The 22486-nt window shown below is 37.2% G+C and overlaps 1 protein-coding gene across 8 annotated transcripts in view; it reads right to left on the reverse strand.

The window, feature by feature from the left end:
- ANKRD26 (ankyrin repeat domain containing 26) overlaps nucleotides 1-22486 on the reverse strand; it is a 47836-nt gene that overhangs the window by 14718 nt on the left and 10632 nt on the right. For 6 of the 8 annotated variants that reach the window (XM_077178976.1, XM_054632219.2, XM_077178975.1 and 3 more), the window contains 21 exons: nucleotides 21469-21529; nucleotides 20096-21111; nucleotides 19440-19569; nucleotides 17864-17925; nucleotides 16638-16749; nucleotides 15108-15136; nucleotides 14941-15007; nucleotides 14812-14856; nucleotides 12627-12709; nucleotides 10008-10991; nucleotides 8964-9172; nucleotides 8235-8384; nucleotides 7265-7298; nucleotides 6973-7111; nucleotides 6313-6526; nucleotides 5837-6020; nucleotides 5283-5429; nucleotides 3181-4134; nucleotides 1475-1627; nucleotides 357-532; nucleotides 64-157 (listed from right to left, as the gene is read on the reverse strand). In XM_077178976.1, coding sequence (XP_077035091.1) covers nucleotides 64-157; nucleotides 357-532; nucleotides 1475-1627; nucleotides 3181-4134; nucleotides 5283-5429; nucleotides 5837-6020; nucleotides 6313-6526; nucleotides 6973-7111; nucleotides 7265-7298; nucleotides 8235-8384; nucleotides 8964-9172; nucleotides 10008-10991; nucleotides 12627-12709; nucleotides 14812-14856; nucleotides 14941-15007; nucleotides 15108-15136; nucleotides 16638-16749; nucleotides 17864-17925; nucleotides 19440-19569; nucleotides 20096-21111; nucleotides 21469-21529 — 5043 coding nt within the window. Of the gene's footprint in view, nucleotides 1-63; nucleotides 158-333; nucleotides 533-1474; nucleotides 1628-3180; nucleotides 4135-5282; nucleotides 5430-5836; nucleotides 6021-6312; nucleotides 6527-6972; nucleotides 7112-7264; nucleotides 7299-8234; nucleotides 8385-8963; nucleotides 9173-10007; nucleotides 10992-12626; nucleotides 12710-14811; nucleotides 14857-14940; nucleotides 15008-15107; nucleotides 15137-16637; nucleotides 16750-17863; nucleotides 17926-19439; nucleotides 19570-20095; nucleotides 21112-21468; nucleotides 21530-22486 lie in introns of all 8 variants that reach the window. The other 2 variants (XR_013182452.1, XM_077178978.1) reach the window with 2 other exon arrangements.

Here is a 22486-nt window from a genome sequence, read left to right on the forward strand (position 1 = left end):
TCCCCACAGAAATAGGTAACTAGGCTCAGGAGACACCAAAAGAGAAAGTTATGAGCAGCTTACTGAGGCAGAGGCTTGCAGGTCTCTCTGCAGGGCTTCAATCCTATTGCTTTGTTGCTGGACAGTGGCTTCCAATTTGGTGTTTTCAATTTCAAGGCTTAAAAAAAACAACAGGTCCTATTATAAAAATCTGCCAGAGCACCAATTCCAAAAGAACAGTGCAAAATAATAAAAAACAAGAACATTCTTAATAATCTTCATGAATTGCTGTGACACAACAAGGCTACCTATCTATGCTGTGGTTTCCAGCCAATCCCTGCAAGTGACAGATACCTCGCCCCACTGTGTTCTCTTACTGTTGCACGTGTTCTTCCAGTTGTTTTATAGTAGTGTTAGTCTCAGAAGATGCCAACAGCTGGTCCTGCAGTTTCTGGGCAGAAGCTGTTGCTTCTCTTTCCTTATCATCCAAGGCAGTCTTCAAGTCACGAACACAATGCTCAGACTGAAGATAGTTTTCTTCCACCTCCCGCAACTGTAAAATCACATAAAGGGTCCACAGTCATCAGGTGAGCTTTTATACAGGGCAGTCAGCTGCTGCCCAAGGATTCACATGCTGCAGATATCTGCTCATAACCACTGCCCAAAGAACTGTAATCATCTCAACTTTCAAAGCTTCTACTAGCAAATGAACACAAGCTGTGTTACTTCCTAATCTTCTACTGCGGCCTCTCCCATCCCTCCATGGATTTCCAAGAGCACAGCTCTAAGCACTGACACTGCTGCCCTGACCCTTTTGGGGACTTAGGATGCTTTTTGTAGTCACTCATTTTCTCCTCTGTGAAAACATGAATTAAGAAGTTCATCTGTCTGTAGTGACTTCACAAGTCCCTCATAAGGATCAGATTTTAAATTATTTTCCTTTCAGAACTCCAAGGCCTCTCTATGCCCACACCTTGGAAAAGGTAGTCCCTAACTCAGAAAGAGCTTACACTTCCCTTGCAGGAAAACCACTTAAGATGGCAAATTATAGCAGGGCCAAAGGGGAAAAATGCAGAATAAGTACAAAAGCATTCAAAATTTGACATGTTACCGGGTGACGGGGCAGGGTAGGGGAGTGGGGGCAAGGGGAAAGCAAGAGCATAAAAATGTCCAAACACAGCAGTCCAATATTTCTGAATATTGTAGAAATTCAGAAATCAGGCGATCTGCTTGGCTAAACCAAAGGTAACAAGGCATAAATATAGACACAAATTTATTGGGAAAAGCACCTTTGCAAATAAAAAATTTTGTCCAAGTTAGGGCATAATGTCCGCATGTCAAAGACGTGGACACCAAGTTTTTAAAACAATGCAATTGATTCCCACATCATTAAATCTATCCTGTTTTATTTTTTCCTTGGGTTTAAGGATGACATCCAATCCTACTTTTAACAGCCAGCATAAGATTTATTCATATAATTACAGACATCGTGTACCTTGGTTTTAGCCTTTTCCAATTCCTTTTGCAAGCGCAGCTTGTCTTCCTCCAGATCACTCCGGTAGCGCGCAGTAACTTCGAGTGAAGCTTCTGACATAGATTGCTTTTTAAGAGCATCAGCAAGCTCCTGCTGCAGCTGTCGGATCATGCCCTAATGAAACAATTAAATGAGCATGAACAAAGTTGTAAGAAAATGAAAAATGCCTTTACTTTGACTTATTTCATTATAGAGTTAGACTTGTCTTTGGATTGAACTCAAGTGAAATTGTCTGTCACCAGCAGGCATGTGCACAATCACCTCTCCATCTTTCTCAGCTGAGCACCTCAAACTATCAGCAGCTGTTCATGAGGATTTTTGTTTCCTAGTACATAAAAGATCCAGATATTGTTCTTCTTGAAACCATGCATAAGCACACACTGCAATCACGGGAATTTTACTAAGAGAATACAAAGAAATCTGTTGTGATGCAAGAGCCATAATCTGACTGCAGATACTATTTTGTTGACCAAAGGCAGGACTTGATATCACATCATTCTTTGTTCTATTCCTACACTTTACAAATATAATTAAATGAATACCTATACCTAGAAGTTCTTTTTACATACACTCTAAGAATATGTTGAATCACATCCTCTTACAGCCATCTTAATAAGTATGGTTTATAATAACAACTGCCTTTATACTGACATATTAGGTTTGCTAAAACCTGGATAGTTCATACAGTTAGACAGATCTAGTATTGTCAGAGGGAACCTATTGTTTTGGTATGAAGAATACACAGCAATTCACAGCTTAAAATGACTGATAGTATTGCTGGAGTTCTCTCCCCACACACACCTTACAGTAACTGATAAATGAAGAATAAAGCAGTTATCTCACACATGCCTATATTTATCTCACTCAAAGATTCTGGACATGTTAGGAAGAAGGATGTGTAATTTTAAATCACTTTTCAAATCACTAAAGGCAACAAACGATACACCATTGTGTCTAAATACTGACTTTTATTAGCTCCTATTTTCTAGAAAGTAAGGGAGATTAAACAAAATGGGTAAAGCAATTTTTAAATCTTACTTTACCTGAAATTGGCCAGAACACTATCATTACAGAATACCCTACTTACTCCTAGGAACATAGATATTGATGCAGTCTCTAGGCAGACCCCTTAGAGCCCCCAGAATATTCATAAATTAATACCTGGACACTAAAATACTCTTCAATTTTGATAGCAACTTAGGGAGAAGCAATGTTTTTCCTCTGTAGGAACTCAATATAAGTCCATCTCACACAATTCACTCATCTGCATTTTCATTTCTCAACTGTCATATATTAGATCATTCTTCCTTTTACATCACTTACCTGTGCCACCAATGCAATACTAAAAAAAAAAAAAAAATCATCAAATACCTAAACCAATTCTATAGGGCAAAAATGGATTAAGGAAAAGAGATGAAAGAAGTTCTAGAGAAGAATCACCTTTCTTGATTAAAGCAGACTTGGATACCTTTTTTCTGCTCTCTGCTCAGATCTGAGCAGTAACACCCCATTTAGCAAACCCTTCCAGTTTCAAGAGAAACACAACAAACCAGAACAAATCATCATTATCTGGTCCCATGCATATGGCTTATATCTGATACACTTTAAAAACACAAAACAATTTCAAGAACTGGAAAACTTTAAATTGCTGTAACTCTGTATTTTACCTCTCTCTCTATTTTGTCACTCTCATATTTGAAGACTTGTTCTCTTAAATCAATACATTTGGCATTTAATTCCTTGTTTCTCTCTTCCACTAGGTAAACTTGCTTCTCAGTATCAGCTCTGAGTTTGTTGAAAATATCATTAAACCGATCTTGCACATCATTAACTACTTTTTCTTTGATGATCCCCTTGTTCTGCAGATCTTCCAGTTGCTGACGGAGCAAAAGGTTTTCACTCTGGAGCTGGGCCAATCGCTCCTGCATGGATTCCTGCTTTATTATAAGTTTGTTTACTTGGTCTTTTTCAAGCTGTCGAGCATGATCATATTCCTTTGCCTGACACTGGCTTTGACTTAATTCTTTTTGTGTCATTTCTAAAAGCAATGTTTTCTCTCTGAGCATTTGTCTTAACTGGTGAAGCTCATTTTCTAGACTATTAGCTTTGCTTTCAGCTTTACTCAGCTGCTGGGACAAGCTCTTGTTGGCTTCTCTCACATCTGAGAGGTCATGATGGAGCTTGTTTTGCAGGCGAAGCCATTCATCACGGTCTCTCTGAAACGTTCGCTCAACATCGCTTCTTGATGACTGCTGACGTTCAAGTTCTTGAACAGTAGTGTTCAAGCGGGAACGAAATGATTCAATTTCTGTCTCTAGCCTGTCTTTGCTTTCTTTTGTCTGCTCAAGTTTGGAAGTTAGCATTGCAGATTCTGTCTTTAGTAAGTTCAGCTGTCCGTTGTACTGAAAAACTGTTTGCGTTAAGGCTTCCTCATTCAGCTTAAGTTCTTTTTGGAGATCTTCATTTTTTTCTTTCAAGGTCTCATTTTCCTCTAAATATTTTCCTTCTTCCTCCTGGTGTCTAAGTCTTATTTGATCAAGTTCTAGTCTTAGCACGGCAATCTCATCTTGCAGTAACTGATTTTTGTACAACAGATCCTTTTCTCTCTCAGTGTCGGATTCCTGAAAGACAGAGAACACGAATAAATATCCAGGTGGGAAATAAATCTACAAAACCACTTCAGCATTAAACTGCATTTTAATGTTTCTAACACTGCAACATGACTGCAAAGATGAGAATGAAATTTCAGATAAGACATAAGCTACTCTATGAACCAGTGCATGTGTCCAAAGCAGGCATAGAATGAAGGCGTAACACATCCATAAATAAACAAGCCAAATACAATGCCTTTTTTTCTGTAAACCAGCAACTAAATAATAAAATTATTTAAAATATTTCAGGTATAAAGGTTACAAAATAACAGTGCTTTCTTATGTGTGCATGCCTTTAAAATATTCCCTTTTAGATTAATTTAGCTGTGTTACTGATCTGGTAAAATCTCTGCTTACCAGGCTAAAACGGGTATTTTCCTTTTTAAATGTCTTCTTGACACTTTTTTTGGTATTACTGGAAGTTTGCTATACAGCTGAACCATCCCTGGAATGCAAGAGTCTTGTATAGTGCCTGTTTATTATACAAATTATTTTCCATGTAAACATATTCACCCTATATTTATTGGGCAGTACAGCCAAGAACAAATAATTCTTCCATGAATTTCACATTCTTAGTAAATTCATTAAACTTTTCAAGACTTTATTTTTTTTTAGTGTCCATGATTGCTTATTCTCCTTCAATTATTTTAACTAGTATTGAGAGTTTTATTGCTGATCTTCCTTCATAAAACTTTAATATGTGGAGGTGGAACAGAACTTCATACTTCAAGCTTGATCAGGGAATAAATAATTTAAAAAACCCCAAGTAATGGGAACACAGAGTGTCAACTTCCTTCCTGGCCAATCTGGATGTAGATAGCTAGGTGTTTCAATGCTAGAAACCTCAAAAAGTGGTGATAAAATGTCAAGGAAATAAAAACAAGACAGTGCAAAAAATTGTGTAAATAATGTTTTCTTTTAGCTTTCTACTTGTACATACAGCGCTGATACTGCTTCTCAAAACTTTTAAAGACAAAAGGGAAAACAGAAGAGGTGTTTGCACAATAAAATCACACTGTACATAATCCATCAAGAAGCAGAAAAAAAATTATAAATTTTATTATAAGTTTAGAACAAACATGGTGAAATTGAATTAATTAGAAAAAAAATCTCCTTACATCTGAACTTTTTCCTATAGTTCTTCTTGTCTCTTCTTCTAGTTCCTTTTGTCTCCAAAGGTGGTTGTTCAAAATGCCTTCTTGCAGGACTCTGGCACTCTTTTCCTGAGAGAGCTGTCTCTGTGTTTCATCACGCTCGTCTTCAACCTACAATAATACAATTAAATTACTTGCACCTTCAGAAAAATCAAAGCTAGCAATATGGTTCCACTCTCCCTTTTATTCTTTTAAATATTTTTGCTTTCCAGAGTTACAATAATCCATCTATAATTTTAATTTTCTTCTGAAAATTAAGAAGAAATACAGAATAATTTAGTTATTTTAATTATTATTTTGTAATAATTTTGAAAAATAACTCAAAGTTAGGCTTTGAAATACAAACAAAAAAAAGGGAACACACACTTGGAAATCAGCTGTTTGCAAAATCTGGCAATAGTTACCCAATGCCTCTTCCATGAACAAAGTACCACTTCTCTAGGCATACTGGAACACAACACCAATTAAAAAGAAGCAGAAAATAAGAAGACAAGTGTTTAAGTCATTGTCTAACATACCTGTTTGAGGAGCTTTCTCAGTGTTACTAACTCAATTTCTAAATTCCTTGATTGTAACTCAAGTTGCTGTTTCTCCTCCATCTCTTTACAATATTGCTCTTCTTTCCTTCTGAGTTTTTCTTTTGTTTTCTCATATAGTGTTTCTAGTCTGAGCCTCTTTTCTTCTTCTTGTTTCAAAGTAAACCTGGGAATTAGCAATATAGTTGAGAAACTAAAGCACTAATACAAAAATTAGATATTCTATACTATGAACTTGCAGAAACAACTCAAACCATAAAAAATGTTAAATATTTTCAGATTTTATATTTTTACTCGAATTTTTAACTTTTTAAAGAATTCTATCATCATTCCATTATCTATGGTATCACGTTTATAGTATATGGAAATAAACTATTGACTGTTTTATCATTTGTAAGTTTATCTAGGTAAATATACTGTTACAAGATAACACATTATCAGAACACAAGATTACATACTTAAGGCTTTGGATATCACTTTTCCATTCCACTTCTTGATGAGCCAATATGGATTTCAAATCTTGAGTCTCTTCTGCTATTAATTTTGATTCCTCCTTTTCACTTTCCAGTTTTTTTACTTCTCTCCAGACTGCTGCATACCGATTTTTTTCATGCTCTATTATTTGTTCATATTTAAGAAGTATGTTTTGAATTTTCAGTAAAATAGCAGAACCTATTTTGACATAGAGAAGACAAAGTTGCACATATGCATAAATACCTTCTAATGTGTAAATTATTTGATTTGGTGCAGGTGATAAAAGTTTTGGCAGTGGGAAGACTGAAGGAAGGCAGTGGGAGTTCTCTATGAGAAAAGGCCAGGGCTGGCCCCATTCCAGACACAAGACAATGGACCAAATGCAAGGGCACAACTGAGCCTTTCAGCCATGCTGGTGGCACCTCATAAAAATATATTTAGGAGAAGACAAAACCACCACTCAGGCGAAGGCAAAAAATAGGAACAACAGCTGCTCTGTACACACATGTCAGCAATGAAGGGGGTGGTGGGGAGGTGTTATCCTAAATATAAATGAACCAAGATACCTAGGAGTTCGCACAAAGAAACCATGTTTCAAAAGAAAAACTTGTAACATCTGAGGAAAAAGTGACTTTAGAACATACCTGTATGATCCACAGTAAGCTGTTCTAAGAGCAACACAGCCTCTTTGTAGGTGGACGTTGGTAACTTGACGTCCTCTGATGTTGTGTCAGATGAGTGAGTTAAATCGAGGTCATCAGTTACATCCATGTGTATGCTGACCTACAAAAAATACAGTATTTTCTGTATACAACTATGTAATATTACAGATGCATGAATGACTGATTCTTTCATTCACAGTCCATATCTGATTGGTCCCATCTGAGCGATTACAAGCTGATAAAACTATTTATCAAGAAACTAATTTTTCAGTACCTTGTTCTTTTCATTCGCTGTCTTTGCTGCAGGTCTGGAAAACAGAAACGTATTTCAGTTCTAGAATGTTTATCTTGCATTAAGAACAATATCTAAAGTTGTTTTGAAAATGTAATTTCAGTAGGGAATTAAAGTAAAATTTAATACAAGAGTATTTTTAGACGTAGGTGAATACTGGAAAAAATTATCATCCTTATTGGAAGATTTTTTTTTTACTGGATATTAAGCAAAGAGTTGAAATAACTGTTCACTCAAAGTGACAGGAATCATATAGCTACAGACACGGAGATATATAGATACATAGTTATGTGCATTCCCTGTTTAATACTAGAGGTTTCATTCCCGTCAGTATTTAGACTCTTTCCCTTAAGGTCAAAGAACTGTAATTTTAGATTCTCTAGTGTACTTAGGCTGACTGGAGTGGAGTTAATTTTCTTCAGAGCAGCCCACACAATACTGTGTGTTACACTTCTGACCAAAACAGCGTTGACAACACACCAGTGTTTTAGCTATTGCTGAACAGTGCTTGTATCCTGTTGACAATTTCTGTTTCTCATTTTGCCCCTCACAGTTAAGTCTAAGTAGGCAAGAAGTCAAGAGGATATACAGATGAAGAAAAAAAAAAAAAAAGAAAAAAACTCAAACCCTAAGATGCATGTGATGAAATAGCAACTGTGTTCTTGTATAAGTCTCTCGCCTCCCTTTTAAAAAAATACATGTTCACATATACACTGACCTTCAGGTAATTTTCCAGCACTTGTGCACATTTGTCTTTATAATGAACTTGGGTAAGATGTTCAAAGCACATAAAGCAAAAAGGTAGTGCTTTGGAACACAATCAAGTCATATTGTCACATGAAGGAAGAAAAACCACTGTGCACATCAGGTTCACAAAAAAACTTACCTTTAGCCTTAGGTCAATTTTTATCATTAAGTAAGTTTTAGTCATAATGGTTCTTATATTCAGTACCTTCCTTCCTCTTGAGATGTTTCACTTGAAGTGCTATCATCTGGTACTCGAAAATTATTCCCACTGGAAGAGCTCATCTGCTGATTAGCCTTCTGCTTTGAAGTCTGTCCTTTATTATTCTTTGCAACATCATGATTCAGGGAAAGTTCACTACATTAAACAGAGAAAAAAAAAATACCACTTGAGTAACTTTATAGAAAATATTTCTTTGAAACAGACATAAGATGATGTCAGAAACTCAGATCTGTCAGATCTCAGAAACAACTGAGATTAAAAATATCTCTGATAAAATACAGACTTAACTCCAAGGATTGTGGAGTATTTAAAAGTATTTAAAAAACCTTGCCCTAGGAATGAGGGGGGAATGTGGAACCTGAATGTGATTCAGGCAGTATCTTATATTCACATTAGGGGAAATATTAAGAGCAGAGATTCCTTTGAAGGACAGACAGAAAAACCCTCCTGCTTAGGATTTCATAAAAATATCAATGCCTCCTTCAAACTTTTAATATTCATTTGGTAGTATCTTTTCCCTCTTCCTAAAAAAACCTGTTTTTCTTAAATGTTTGTGAAGCAGTGGTCTGCTCAGTATTGCTTTCAGTATCAAAGAAACTGCTTCAACTAGTACAATATTAGAAAACCTGAAAGATACTTAAGAATTCCTACAGATATGAATTAGAGATCATGTCTTTAGTTTCTACTTTCATTGGCATTTTAATAATTTCTGACCTTTCCTCAGGTGAAAAATTCTTGTGGACTTTTTCTTCTGTAGTGTTTTCATCCTCCATTTTCAAAGAGTCATTCTTCTTTAGTGAAAGCTTTTCTTTCATTTGCTGATTAGTAATGTTGGCTGGTGGTGTATTTAATTTATCACCATTTTCCTCTTTTGCCACTGTCTGTGTATTGAAACTTCTTTCTTTGTTTTTTTCCTTCTCAACCTACAAAAATTAAGTTTCAAGTATTAATCAGTCTTTCCATAAAAGAGAAACACAATATCCAAGACTGAATAACTCAGCGTTTACCTCTGAAGAAGTGCAAAATGAAAAAAAATATAGACAAGTATGTTTACAAAAATTATATTACAAAATGTATTGTTATTGAAAGTCCTTCAAATTCACTCATGATCCTATGATGTAACAGAAACATGGTCCTTAGAAAGAAAACAACAATGTATCTTAAACCATGAACAACAAAAATGCAAAAGCATTACTGATGGATTAAAGAGTTAGAAGGACTGCACAATGTTTGTTATAAAAACAGAAATAAAAAAAATCAAATGGAAGTGTGTTTGGTTACTGCCTCCTTCATGGACGATAGGCAGGGTAGCAGGGAAAAAGATGCCAAACCCACAAGTAGAAACATCTCCACTCACAGCAAACAGGAATTTAAGTGAAGGGCAATGAAGACACACCATGCAGAAATCACAGCAAATGAGAAGTTCAGTCAAGACCCTGTTCAGAAGCTATTTTCATTCTTTGTTTCAGAAACAAAACTGATTCAATTGTGTGCAATTCTTTTAATGTCAATGAAGTGATAACTTCTTACACTGGAACAGAGTGCCACATAGTGTTAAAGTGCAACAAGAGCACATTCTGGGTTTTCTGAAAAAGGGGAAAAGGCAACTCTCCACTGCTGTCTTGATTCTTAAGTATTGTATTTTCATTCAAACAACTCATTTGCACAAAGCTTCTTCATTTAATGATGAATAGCTGAAGTGAACAGGACCATTGATATGGAGAAAGACTAAAGAATAAGGAGTAGCAGGTGAACTACCTCTTTTTGCAGCTGTACCTTCTCCTTCTCCAAAGCCAGGAATACTGCTTGCAGCATTCCTACCTTACTCTTAAATCTTTCCATATCTCTTTTTAGCTCTTCATCAAGATTCCTTTCCAGCATGTCACAGGATTCCTGAGCACTAATGAAAAGACTTTCAGTTTCCCCTATATTACTGTTGATACAGCAGTTCTTGGGAACATCATCATTAAATCCAGAGTACTTTTTAAGTTTCATTTCTGTTACAGAATGTACACTTTCATCCCTTGCACAAACAGGTCTTATTTGAGGAAGTGCATTAGAAATGTCACCCAAAATACTTGATTCTAAGCTATGTCTCAGGCAGTAAGCAGGACCTTCCTCTGCACTTTTACTATTTCCATTATCATTCTCTTCTGTTTCCATAGTAGGCATTTTCTTTTTCTCTCCTTTAGCTAGAGACACCTTTCTGTTATCTACATTGTTAATGCCAACTGCTTCATCTGTATTCCAGGTATCTTCTACATATGTCTTTAAGCTATTTTGATCAGGAAGAACACCATGACTTGGAAATACAATTTCCATTTTGGGTATTTTTCCACCTAGTGTAGGTTTAATATCCCCAAATTCACCTTGGCTTTCTAAATTATTACTTGATTCTGTCACAGGAGATGAAAAAATGTGAGAACTCCTCAATTCTTCACCAATGCCATCTTCTGGTATTTCTTCCACAAGTGAAGCAGTTTCCCCGGCTTCATTTTCACCAAACAACTGCTTCAGCTCTGCTGTAATGTTTTTGAAATTTGTTTTCAATTCCCTTTTCTCATTTTCAACCCACATTCTTTCATATCTTTCTTCCCAAGGTTTTAGATTTAAGTCCTTGTCAGCACTGTGCGATTCCTCATTTTTTGTTAGGGCTTCCTGATGTGAAACTTCTGCTTTGTCAGTCTGGTTTTCATGTGCTGTGTTTTCTAAAAAGTTGGTAGTTTCTAAAATATATTTATCCTTAAGTAAACAGTACAGACAAAAAGATTACCAAGAAAAAGGAAGTTAATCTAGGTAATTTCCATTGCAAACTTATCCTATCGTGTAACAGAAATAACAGCATCAAGATATTCTGAAAACAAATTTTATAACATAAATCAAGGGATACTAAATTAAAGGTTCATTGACTCACCTTTTTCTTAAAAATAAAGGACTTACTAGCTACTAGGACTTATTAGAGACAACAGCTTTTCTAGGAATGGAGTTGTCTAGATGAGGGTTACTTTCACCTTTAGGCCTGCTTGCTTTTTGTAACCAGTGGCCTTTGTTAGAAAGCAATTTATTTTTTCATGTTTTATTGCTTTAATACCATTTTTCTTTGGAACTGCCCATATTTCCTCACCTTCCTTCCTCCATACTGTCTGGCATTTTACAATCCCCTGCCAGCTAAGCTATGCAGTCTTAATGAACACGACAACCTTTTTATTGTCCACAACATGGACAACTGGGCCTATTTCTTCACCCAAGGTACAGGAATGTTAAATTTCATTCCAAGATCCAAAGAAAAGCATTTATGAGGGAAACCTGTCCATTCCTTCCCTCATCCCAAAAGTCAGGAACCCAAACTTACGTGAAAACCATAGCATGGCTCACTCAATGCCCCTCAGTCTCCCCCTGTCCCTGACCCCACACCCTGCTCCTCACAGGCTCCTTCCCCATTGCTTCCTAGTGCCTTCCATACAGGCCTGCAGCCTCAGTCCCAAGGGGCTAAAACCATTCACCTCCTCTCTCTCATTAGCCAAGCCCTTCTCTCTGCCAAATTCCTGCTTTCAGGACAGGGAAGGAGCACCTCAGCCAGCTCCCATCTGTCTCAGCCTCACCATCCCCAAGTTCACTGCCCACCCACCGCCACTTCCAGTAGGCCGAAGTTCCATGCTCTGTGTGTCAATATTAAGCATGGTCCTTTCTCACCATACCTGGGTGTGGGGTAGAAGGGATTTGCTCCACTGTAGCTTCAGGTGCTACAGAAGACTCCAGACCCCTCTATCCAGCCCTGTCCCTCTCGTGTTGTAGGCCCAACACAAACAGGATGTCTGCCTTATTCCTGTCTAAAACACCCTCTGAAAAAAACCTTTTCGAACACTTACTAACATGCTCAAAAAAGCACATATTCTGCAGAGACAGGGAAAGCACTGAGGTCACAAAATTTAACTTTTTTTTTGTTTCTTCTTCTGTTACAAAGTGGAAAGCCAGGCATACTTAATCAAATAGATCAGCATACTTATAGACAAATTTCCTTCTTTACTTGAATGTGCATGTTGCATAGGGAAACAAAAGAATTTGACTGCACTGTTTCTCAGCACTGTGCAAAAGGAAGAACACTGAACAAAGTCTAAGCAAACCAGCTGGAAACAAATTAGTATAACAGCAAGTATCCACTATAACACTAAGGATTTTTCCCCATTGTAAGAAGACTGTATTCCATTTTACTTCAGGCTGTTATACAACCTTTATCTACAGAATTCTCAAGAATTACTCATTGACTGGTAAGTTTCCTTCACTTTACACGTATATAACATATAATTCTTTGCTTTACAGTGTAAAATACAATTTACTGTTTCAGCCTCCTAATTCAAAACCTTTGGTGTTACATACCCACACTCCATAGTTTTCAATGGCATCCTTATCTTCTTTTTCAGCTGCTGATGACATATGAAAAGTAGGTCCTGAGTACTCACCTACAATGAGAAAACTATATTTTGATAACCAGCATGACCTAATACTACTTACATTTAGAGTGCATCTTGAATCATATTTGTGAGAAAAATCTTAACACAAAATAATGCATTGCCTCTAATTTGTGAGCTCTTAGAGACAAAAATTACCCAAAAACAGATTGAAGACGTATCTGTGTACATTGCTTTCTTACAGGGCATTTAAAGGAAATTTGCTGAAAATTGCTGCAAGTGGTGACAAATTAACCAATCCTGTTTCTTAAAGGTGCATTGTCTTGATCTTTCTCTTTGAAACACTGTAAGCCATACAGTAAATAGTTACATGGTTCCAGCAGCTGTAATTCCCCTATATGTATATGTGCAGTACACAAAAAATCATGAAAAAATCACAGCTTTGCAATATTTTAAGGCCCCAGCTTTACTTTGTCCATGAAAGAAATGTGTTTCTAGATATGGATCTGGACTGAGTATTTCAAACTGCTATCTTATCTGTTGCAGAATGGAAAACTGAAAGACAGACTTGTGTAAAGCTGAGAAACAATCCATGATCTCAACACTTTGCTTATACTATTGAAAACGGACTCCACTCTTCCCCCTCTCAGAATTTCTATATAATATGGGCCCGTCACAAACTTCTCAGAGGTATTCACCCAGTCTGGCAGCCTACCCTGAATCTCTGTTACACCAGAGAACTGCACTCCAGATAATCCCAGACACAATCTAGAAGCAGCACCTCACTGTCATTGTTCTTGTGGAAGACATATTGTACACTTTCAAGTGACAAGCTTCCAGAAAGAAATTAATCTTAGCAACTCAAGTGGGGAATCTAAAAACAAGAGATAGAGGCTTTTCACCCTTATCACTCTGCACCTCCTCTCTTGCTCCATAATGCCATGGATTCTACACAATAGCATTTCTATATACAAAGTTTCACTGCTAAAGAGGGACACAATATCCTTCCTACAAAAAAAATGAGCCAGACTGAGAAAAATACATAGGTATCCTCATAAAAATACAAAAGGGCACAACCTCACTTCTTGGCATTTTCTGCTTTAGGTGAATACTTTTGCAAGCCTTCATTCCTTGAAGGGTTCTTAACATTTGATACAAGAGTCACAACTTAATGTCTGAACTCCTCAGTCAATCAAAGGTCTCCAGAGGTCCATTCTGACCCAAGTTACACAGTGTGAAGTAACAACCTTTTCCTCCCACCTCACTGCTGGGTAAAATTTGAGATTTTTTTGTAGATTTGATTGTTGGGTATTTCAGTACAAGGCATTACACAACAGTCATTAGTGGATTGACAGCACTTATTTCACAGGGTTGCTATGATGATCTCTTGATAACTGATGCAGTTCAGATAGTCTGATAAATACTAAAGACAATAATAACAGCAATAATTAGGGATTATCTAAAGATAACATTCTACAAGGAACACAGGCATTTTTCCCTTTTCCTTGTTTTTCAGCAAGAGGTGCTTTAGACTTCACTCATGCTTATTAGATATCCCAATACCAAGCTGTTTGCTGGTACAGATGAAGGCTCCAGCCAGCAGTAAAACCAGACAGATGTGCTGGTGGTCAAGGAACATCTGTAGGTAGCACCACAGAAATTACTGCAGAGGGTATCCTAAGTTATCCCTATCAAGACTGCTGTAATCAAAAGCAACTCTAACTCCCATTTAGTCTTGCCCATCAGAGAAGTTTTCAACAGCAGCTATGTTGAGTTTGAAGTCTCAGTCTTCAAGTAAGATTTTAGGATCTTTGGAGCCCATAAGATCTGTTTCACATAGTGTTTAACCAATCTTGAAATTTCTGTGTAACTGGCAGAGAACAAGGGAAAAGGCAGGAAAGACACAAGGCATCAATGCTCCTCCACCCTCAGGACTGCCTGAAAAGGGGAGATGACAACATGTATGCTGGAGGAAGCCAACATCATGGAAGGGTAGACTGTAGGAGGGAGCAAACATGTACAGGTGCATATTCCAGTAGTCCTTCTGCTTCCAGAACACCTTGTTAGAATGATTAATTTAAAATTAAGAGAAGATTTGCGATTACAATGTGTCTGTCCATGAAAGAACATGACAAAGGGACGGTCATGAATACCTTCAATATCCTCAACATCTTCTAAATCAAATTCCTGCAATAGATCTGCAAAACATAAAACAGATGCCTTATTAAATACTCCTAAAAGATTATGAAGCTAAATCCAGAACTACTTAAGGCAAATATTACCTGATTTCTGCTGCCTGTTTTCAGGAGAAGTTTTGTTCATTTCCAAAGAAGAAGTGGGAGTCTTCAGCTGTGAAAGAGAATTCAATGTTAAAACATCAAGTTCAAAGTAACTACTAACAATTTAATGAGCAGAATAAGTAGTCAGTCTAACATGAACAAATACTTACCTGTGAATTGTTGGGTTTCTCCAAAAAGCCTGGAAGTGAAAAATATTTTGGGAAATGTTATTTTTTTAAATTGTGGGTACATTTTACTTCATTCAACGTCAGTAGTTTCTACAACTAAGTATTAGTCACAAGCATTATTTCATCAAGAGTACAATACTGAACATTCCATTTACCTCATCATGCAGCATGTGTCTTAGTATACAAGAAAAGAACAATGCATACTTCCATCATACACCTTGGATTTAAAAAATGATTATCACAGAACTAGGACAATATAGGTGAAGCAGTAAGGTCATGCTTGTTAACAGAACAAGATTAAAATATTTAGTCCTTTTGAGGAGCTGAATCCTGCTTTCTGAAAGGATTATTTCAAAAGCCAAAGCTGGTCTGTTGCAATAAATGATCATCAAACAGCACTATGACTGTGATTATTCTACAAGTGCTTAATATTGAGGAGCATTTTCTTTTCCATTGATGGGACTAAGAAAGCATGGGTGCAGACAGAGAAACCTCATACATATCTAACAAGGTAAAATCAAGGCAGTTTTCATCAGATTGTTGTGGTTTAGCTTGCAAATGAACAACAGAAACAAGTGTTGTCTGGTTTTAATCTACATTTATAGTATAGTTCCAAATATTTTTTTTTAATTTTGTTCAACATTAAATAATTTCCAAACCCACACAATCCCACCTATACTTCTCAAATCCTCCCCTTAAGTCATGTTATGGTTTGAGTCTTCTCACTAAAGAAGTATATGAAAGGATACTTAGAATTATTAAGAATGGCTTCATGGCAAGAATTTTTTATTTAAATAAAATTGTTTATACTTTATATTTTAAAAAATCCAAACCAGCATTAAAAAACAAACAGTATTCAATTTCAGTAAACCTGGTGGTCCAGCAGTGTGGAAAGACCTTAGAAAGATTACCATAACCACCTTTCACCATCTTTTCACACTGATCCTAAACCTGTCTTAGTAGAATTCTTGTCTAAGCAGAATTCCGTGACAAATAGTTAACAACTACTTTTGAAACTCCTGGAAGCTTGTAAAGTTTTGCTCAAGACACTCAAGAGACAGTGTCATGAACTCCAGGCAGAAATCCTCAGCAAAATCCCTGTACTTGCAGTCCTACTTTAGCTCCTAGGCAAAGTACAACATAGTTATCAAAATGCTATCAAAGGTTAAGCTAGGGGCAACAGAAATGCTAAGCCAGATCACAGCTGTCTTCTGCTGCATTATCATCTAAGAATGGTCAGTCCTAATAGACATACACTGTCATCACTATGAAACAAGAACCTGAATCAAAAAAACTAGATACTCACTGGAAGAACACAAATAATGCAAAGAATTTCCTTTACAAACTGGCCAGCAAGTGCTGTGATTACTGGCATTAGTTAACAAACAATAAGAACTTCATAGGTATGGTTTGCACTCACACCGTGACAGCATTTCTAGGACAGACACTGATAAAAGTTTACTTTAAGCTTATAAATGCTTACAGACAAACATTAGCCCACCAGGAAGTTACCATTGTCACTTTCCTCTGAAACAAACTGGGAGCATGTTCCATGTCTCTCTGCAGCTGGGAGCAGCACACCACATGGTATCTTATTTGGCATTTCAGAATCCGCCTGTGTAACCTAAAACACACGAATGAAAATTAGTACAAATGCATTTTCAACTCATTTCTATATAAAAAGTTCCCGCTAAACCAATTCATGTAGCACGGTATCTAAGTATATTCTAGATACAAAAATGTTTTTTAAGGCCCTTGGCAAGAATCCATCAAAACTCAGTATATTGGAAAATCACAGCAACTGTGTTTGTTTTCAGATCTTAAGCAAAAACTTCATGCCACTATTATGCCACGCTGACAAACCTTGACAGACTGGATAACCACAAACAAGAATTAATATGGTAACTCAAGATACAGGTTGTGAACCAACAGCTACATGTCTGCAGTGGTCCAGCATTAGTACTGAAATTGTATATGACATTCAAGCTGGTACTGACATTCCCTGCAGTAGGGAATGAACACAGTGCTGCTCCCAATTGCAAGAGCCATTTGGACTGAACAAAGATTATCAAGGCAGAGCTTAAAATTACCTTGAAACTAACAATGTTTGAGCCTTGTATTTTTAAGAAGGGGATGGGAAGAGTTCTTTTTTCTCAAAAGAAGAACCAGAGGGACTTAGCTACCTTAGCTACCTCAGACCTTGCTGATTGCCATGGACAGAAAAAATGAAAAAGGCAAACAGGGCCAGCATGTGCAGTGCACCTCTGTTGAACATGATTGTCAAGAGGGCCAGAGTAACCTACAAAAGGTGGAGAGGATCTATTCAGAAGCAGCACGCCATCTAGCTTGTAGAGCCAAAGGGCAACAGCTAACCAGGTCAGCAGACTGGGGCTGTATGGTGAAAATGCAACAATCCTGACAGCCTCTGTGAAAAGGTCAGAGTATTTTAAGCAGCAAGGAACTTCACTGTTTCAGGACTATACCAGAAACCAAACTCAGCCAGTTGCTGTGACCCAAGCCATTAGCTCACCCTAACTTCATCCCAATCCTAACTGAGCAGCTGGGCTAGAGCAGAATTATTTCAAGGGCCCCCAGTTAAAAACATACAGCAAAAGGAAGGAAGGAGGAAATAAGCCTTATCAACAGTAGTGTCCAAATGAAAAGGAAGCTCTCAAGTGATTCTGGATCTTTCTTCTACTTCCTGCAGTGGAAACCCTTGTGTCCTTCACAAAGAGTACCTCGGAATCCCAGGGAGATTCAGCATCTTCCTCTTGCTCTGCTCCCACTGTTGGAAGGTCACCTACAAATAAGGTAAGAAGTGAGATGCTTGAGTGTTTGTACATCCAAAGATGCAGGTTCCATTGATGAGGACAAACTACGAAGCAAGTTTTATTCAAGTGCTTCTTCCCACGCAGACACATCATGTTATCTCCTTTACACTTCCAGTTTCTTTTGCTTCCTTTCTATCAGAAGATAGCTATGCACAACAGCTAACAAAGCTACAGGCAATATCCAACATACTTAGGTAACATTCAGGAAGATACTTCAGTATCCTGCAGTTCTGCTGTATATAGAGGTCTCCAGCCCATAGCTCCAAAATTTGGCATTTGCTATCACTTTCCATTGTACAGGGGATACCACAGAAACACTATCCAAAACCTCCTCCCACTAACATGCACAAAGTCACCAAGGAACAATCCTCCCTTTGTTGTGCTACTAGGAAAGATCTTCCCTGACAAAGTTGTTACCCGGCCCCTTCCCAAAAGCTAGACACCTAAGCATTGCTATTTAAAAATAGAGGCTCACACCTCAAACACTTAAACCAAACACACAAAAGCCATTTCTGTCTTGGGGAGGGTGGAATTAAAATTCAAACCTCTTCCCTACAATTTTAAGAGTCAGTCTCAGGGGGTTACTAGCCAGATTTTACTATCGTATTTCTATTTTAAGCTACTCCATTAGGAAAAATTGATTCCGGATTCAATTGTGTGGACACATACACATAAAGAAGGGGCAAGGACCTGGATGCCTGTGAGGGCACCCACTCCAGAAGAGGCAACTGAACTCTGAACTCCAATCTGAACTCTGACTACTTACACTATGCCAGATACATACAGTAAAACACATATAGGTGGATGAGCAGGTATAGGCACAACACTACAGCAGGTTCTGCCAGTGTCCCCTGTGCAGCATCTGAGCAGCAGCTACACATGCTCTAGTAACATCTCTGGAGACAGACAATGGAAATGGTGCTTTGTCTTCCTACTGTCAGACCTCAGGTAAGTACCAAAGTGCTCTACTCTGACTAGGCTGGTGATGTTTTCAAGCACACACATGTGGTGCTGGAGAGACCTTCTACATTTTAAAACTGGACAAGGTGAGGCACTGAACAGCTTTCTCTCAGCTTGACTCAAATCCTTCCCTGGCTTCAGCCAAGAGCAATTACAGCCATTCACTGTGACAATACTCGTGATAAAAGGGAATACTGTTGTCACTCAAGACCCTCTAGGCCTCCTTCTCTTTGTTATATGTGCATTTTGTTCACATCACTTCAGGAAGAACATAGCAACAAATCAAGAATGACACCTGCTTCATATTGCATTGCTCCACACCCAATGCTACAATTTCAGTTCTTTAAGAATGAATGAAAAGCAACACAATCTGCTTTCCTTCTCTGCCAATGCCCACTGGGACTCACAGGAAAGAGAAAATTTTGCTATCATAGGAGACAATCACCATTTTAGCTCATTTTCAATGCATTAATATTTGTAGAGGAAGAACTTGGGTCAGGATTTACAAAGTCATTTCTCTCACCAGAGTTGTCCTTTGAAGCTTTGTGGACTTCGTGCCTATCATTACAAACAGAATTTTTCACATCCTCAGCAACTTTAATTTGTAGCTTTTTGCCAGCACCCTCCTTCTCTTCATGTTCAGATGATTCTTCCTAAAAGAGACCAATGAAAACAGCTGAAAAGAACAGTAACACACATTATCTTTGCTGTTCCTCCATAAGCAATTCCTCATGTCAGTCTAACTCCAGCTTCATTTAAGTTCCAACATTCCAGAGCATATTTCTTTTTTTCCTCTACTTTGCCTCATGGAAAATCATTTGTTTCCTGCTCTTGATTTTATACAAAATTCTTTTTGTTTCCTCACTTTCAGCTATCATAACATGAATTTCCCTAAATGGTAGTAAAACTTCACAGATAAAAGCTGTAACATAGAACTTAGAAAAATCTAACCGATTCCAGAGTCTGCTGCCTATTCTTTTTCCATACTATAATGTATTACCATAGCATAGCAAAGAAACTGTTTTGACTCCAAGTAAGACACTAACATCAAAAATGGATGATCAAAAGATGGATATATGTGAAAAATAAGTATTAAGAGAAATCTGGTTTAGTATGTGTTTCTTACTTATCTGACCCTTAGAAAACACCCTTGTGATTGAATCATCCTTATATACTTACTTCGCTGCTTGAATGAAATGCTGCTCTCAAATTTTCTTCTTGCTTATTTAAGTGCAAAATTTCACCTTCTTTTTTCAGTGGTTTATAGACTTGATCATCTACTCCTTCATATTCCTCTTCTTCAGTATCTTCACCATCCACATGTTCAAGTATGACAGACGTTGGTCTTTCCCTTTCAGGTCCCAGGGGTTTTTCTGCTAACCAAGAATTATTGTCACTTTCAAAGCCATCACTGAAGTTTGGCCTTTTCTCCCTAACAGCACAACTATCTAAGAGAGGCTGAGGTATCTCTTTTTTCCAGTCTGTCCCTTCAGAGTTTGGAAAACAGGAGTCAGTATTTCTGTGAAATTTTTCCTCAATCATGCTTTTTCTGGTCCAGCTTTCTTGCCTATCTTGCAGATTATTTAGATTTTGAAAGACAGCTTGTTTTGGTACTGACTTGCAAGATAATTCATTATTCATGATCTTTGGAGACACTGCTGTTGTATTTTCTTGAAACCTTTCACAAGACCCAGCTATGAAAGACACAGGAGTAACAACAGATTCCTCCAACTTTTCATCACGCTCTTTACTTATTTCATCATCATCACAGACATTTGCTGTTCCACATCGAGCATCCCCTTCATACTTGGCTTTACTGAAATACTCTAATTTCTGATGAATTTCCCCTTTAGGTTCTGTTTTCTCCTCTTCCAGTATTTCATTAGACTGAGTTCCTTCATCCTTCAACTCTTCCTCCTCCTTTTCATCTTCAGTAAAATCTTCATCATCGTCTTCCTCCTCCTCCTCCTCCTCTTCCTCCTCATAATCTTCATCACCATCTTCATTGTCATTTTCATCCTCTTCTTCTTCTTCCTCCTCCTCCAATTCTTCATCCAGGTTGCTTGCAGCTGAGACATCTTGATTAAACAATTCTTCACTGTCCCCTTTGTTCACATTTGCACCTGATGGGATTCTTTGTTTGAGACTTTTCTTTGGTGACTTAGGACTTTCAATTCTAGAACCACCACCATCATCTTAAAGTACAAAAAAAAAAAAAAAAAAAAAAAAAGCATGTGAACAGAAAGAATTAGGTAAACAGTAATAGGGATGTTCTCAGATTAATATACAAGAGAGGAGCCATTTAGGAATGTCTAGAAATAGAGGGTTGGGCAGGATGGAGGATGAACTTGATGAAGAAAAGGGGCTTAGGAGGTGATTAATATCTTCATTTTAATGATTTATTTTATTCTGAATTGTAAACAGTGCAGTGTTTACAAAATGCTACTTTTCTTATTTACTATTAAAAAAAAAAACAAACTGACAAAAAAACCTACTTAGCAAGTCTACCTTATATATCAATGTATCATCCAACCTTTTGCAAATTAACTTACTGTTTTTCCTGAACTGCTGTGATGCATTCATTAACAGCGTCAGGTTTGGCTTCTGCAGCTTCTGTAAATAAAGATTTAAGATTTTTTTTAACAGTAACAACAACCAATCCTTTGTTCACATCAAATCTTGAACAGTAAATATAATCACTGTCCTTATGATAATGCTGGCTCCATCCTATACTTCTAACTACACAAACACTCCTCTCATATCCAATTCAGTAAGTATGTGCAGGCACCCTTCTGCAAATTGTTTCCAAAAATGTTTACGTGCATAACTATTCTAAAAATCTGTTTCTAATACGAGCAATACTTAAGTAAAATTCAATTATATTTAAAAGTGCATTTTCAGGATGCTTACTTGCAAATGTACACAAGGTAACTGTTAATATCCCCATACTTAATGCATAAATTTAGTCCCTGCAAGTACACTTAAAAAATACCCCTAAATCTCAAAATCATGGCAGAAAAATCTATCATTTCTATTTAAATCAGTACAAGAAAATAAAATCAAGTTAAAAGTAAACATGCTTGCATCTCCAGCATTACAGAGTGGGTTGAGCTACCACACTCAGGTTCTACATTACAGCACAATGCCAATGCAACAGATGATGCTCCAGACATCACTCAGAAGTTCATAATTCTACAGATCATTAGTAAAAACAGCAGACATAAGAGCTTGTAACTAACAAAAAGAGTACTACCCAAGCATTAAAAAAAATGAGGAAAAACATGCAGTGTGAGATCACATGCAAGTACTGAATGTCATCTTATAGAAGAAAATAGATGACCCATTTGAGTAACTCATCTGCTCACTGAGTACTCTTGAGGAACCTGCTGAGGAAAGGAGAACTGGGTGATGAGGATTTTTACAGATCTTGATAAATAAATGTCCTTTATCACTTAGGAATCTATCCCCAAATTTACAGAAAACAATAACAATGATTGGACAAGAACAGGATAGGTTATAATAATAAATCACAATTTTTTGAAGTCTGCAAATCTGACTCACATGAACAAG

Source organism: Agelaius phoeniceus, chromosome 5 (assembly GCF_051311805.1).
Source record: "Agelaius phoeniceus isolate bAgePho1 chromosome 5, bAgePho1.hap1, whole genome shotgun sequence".
Taxonomy (NCBI): domain Eukaryota; kingdom Metazoa; phylum Chordata; class Aves; order Passeriformes; family Icteridae; genus Agelaius; species Agelaius phoeniceus.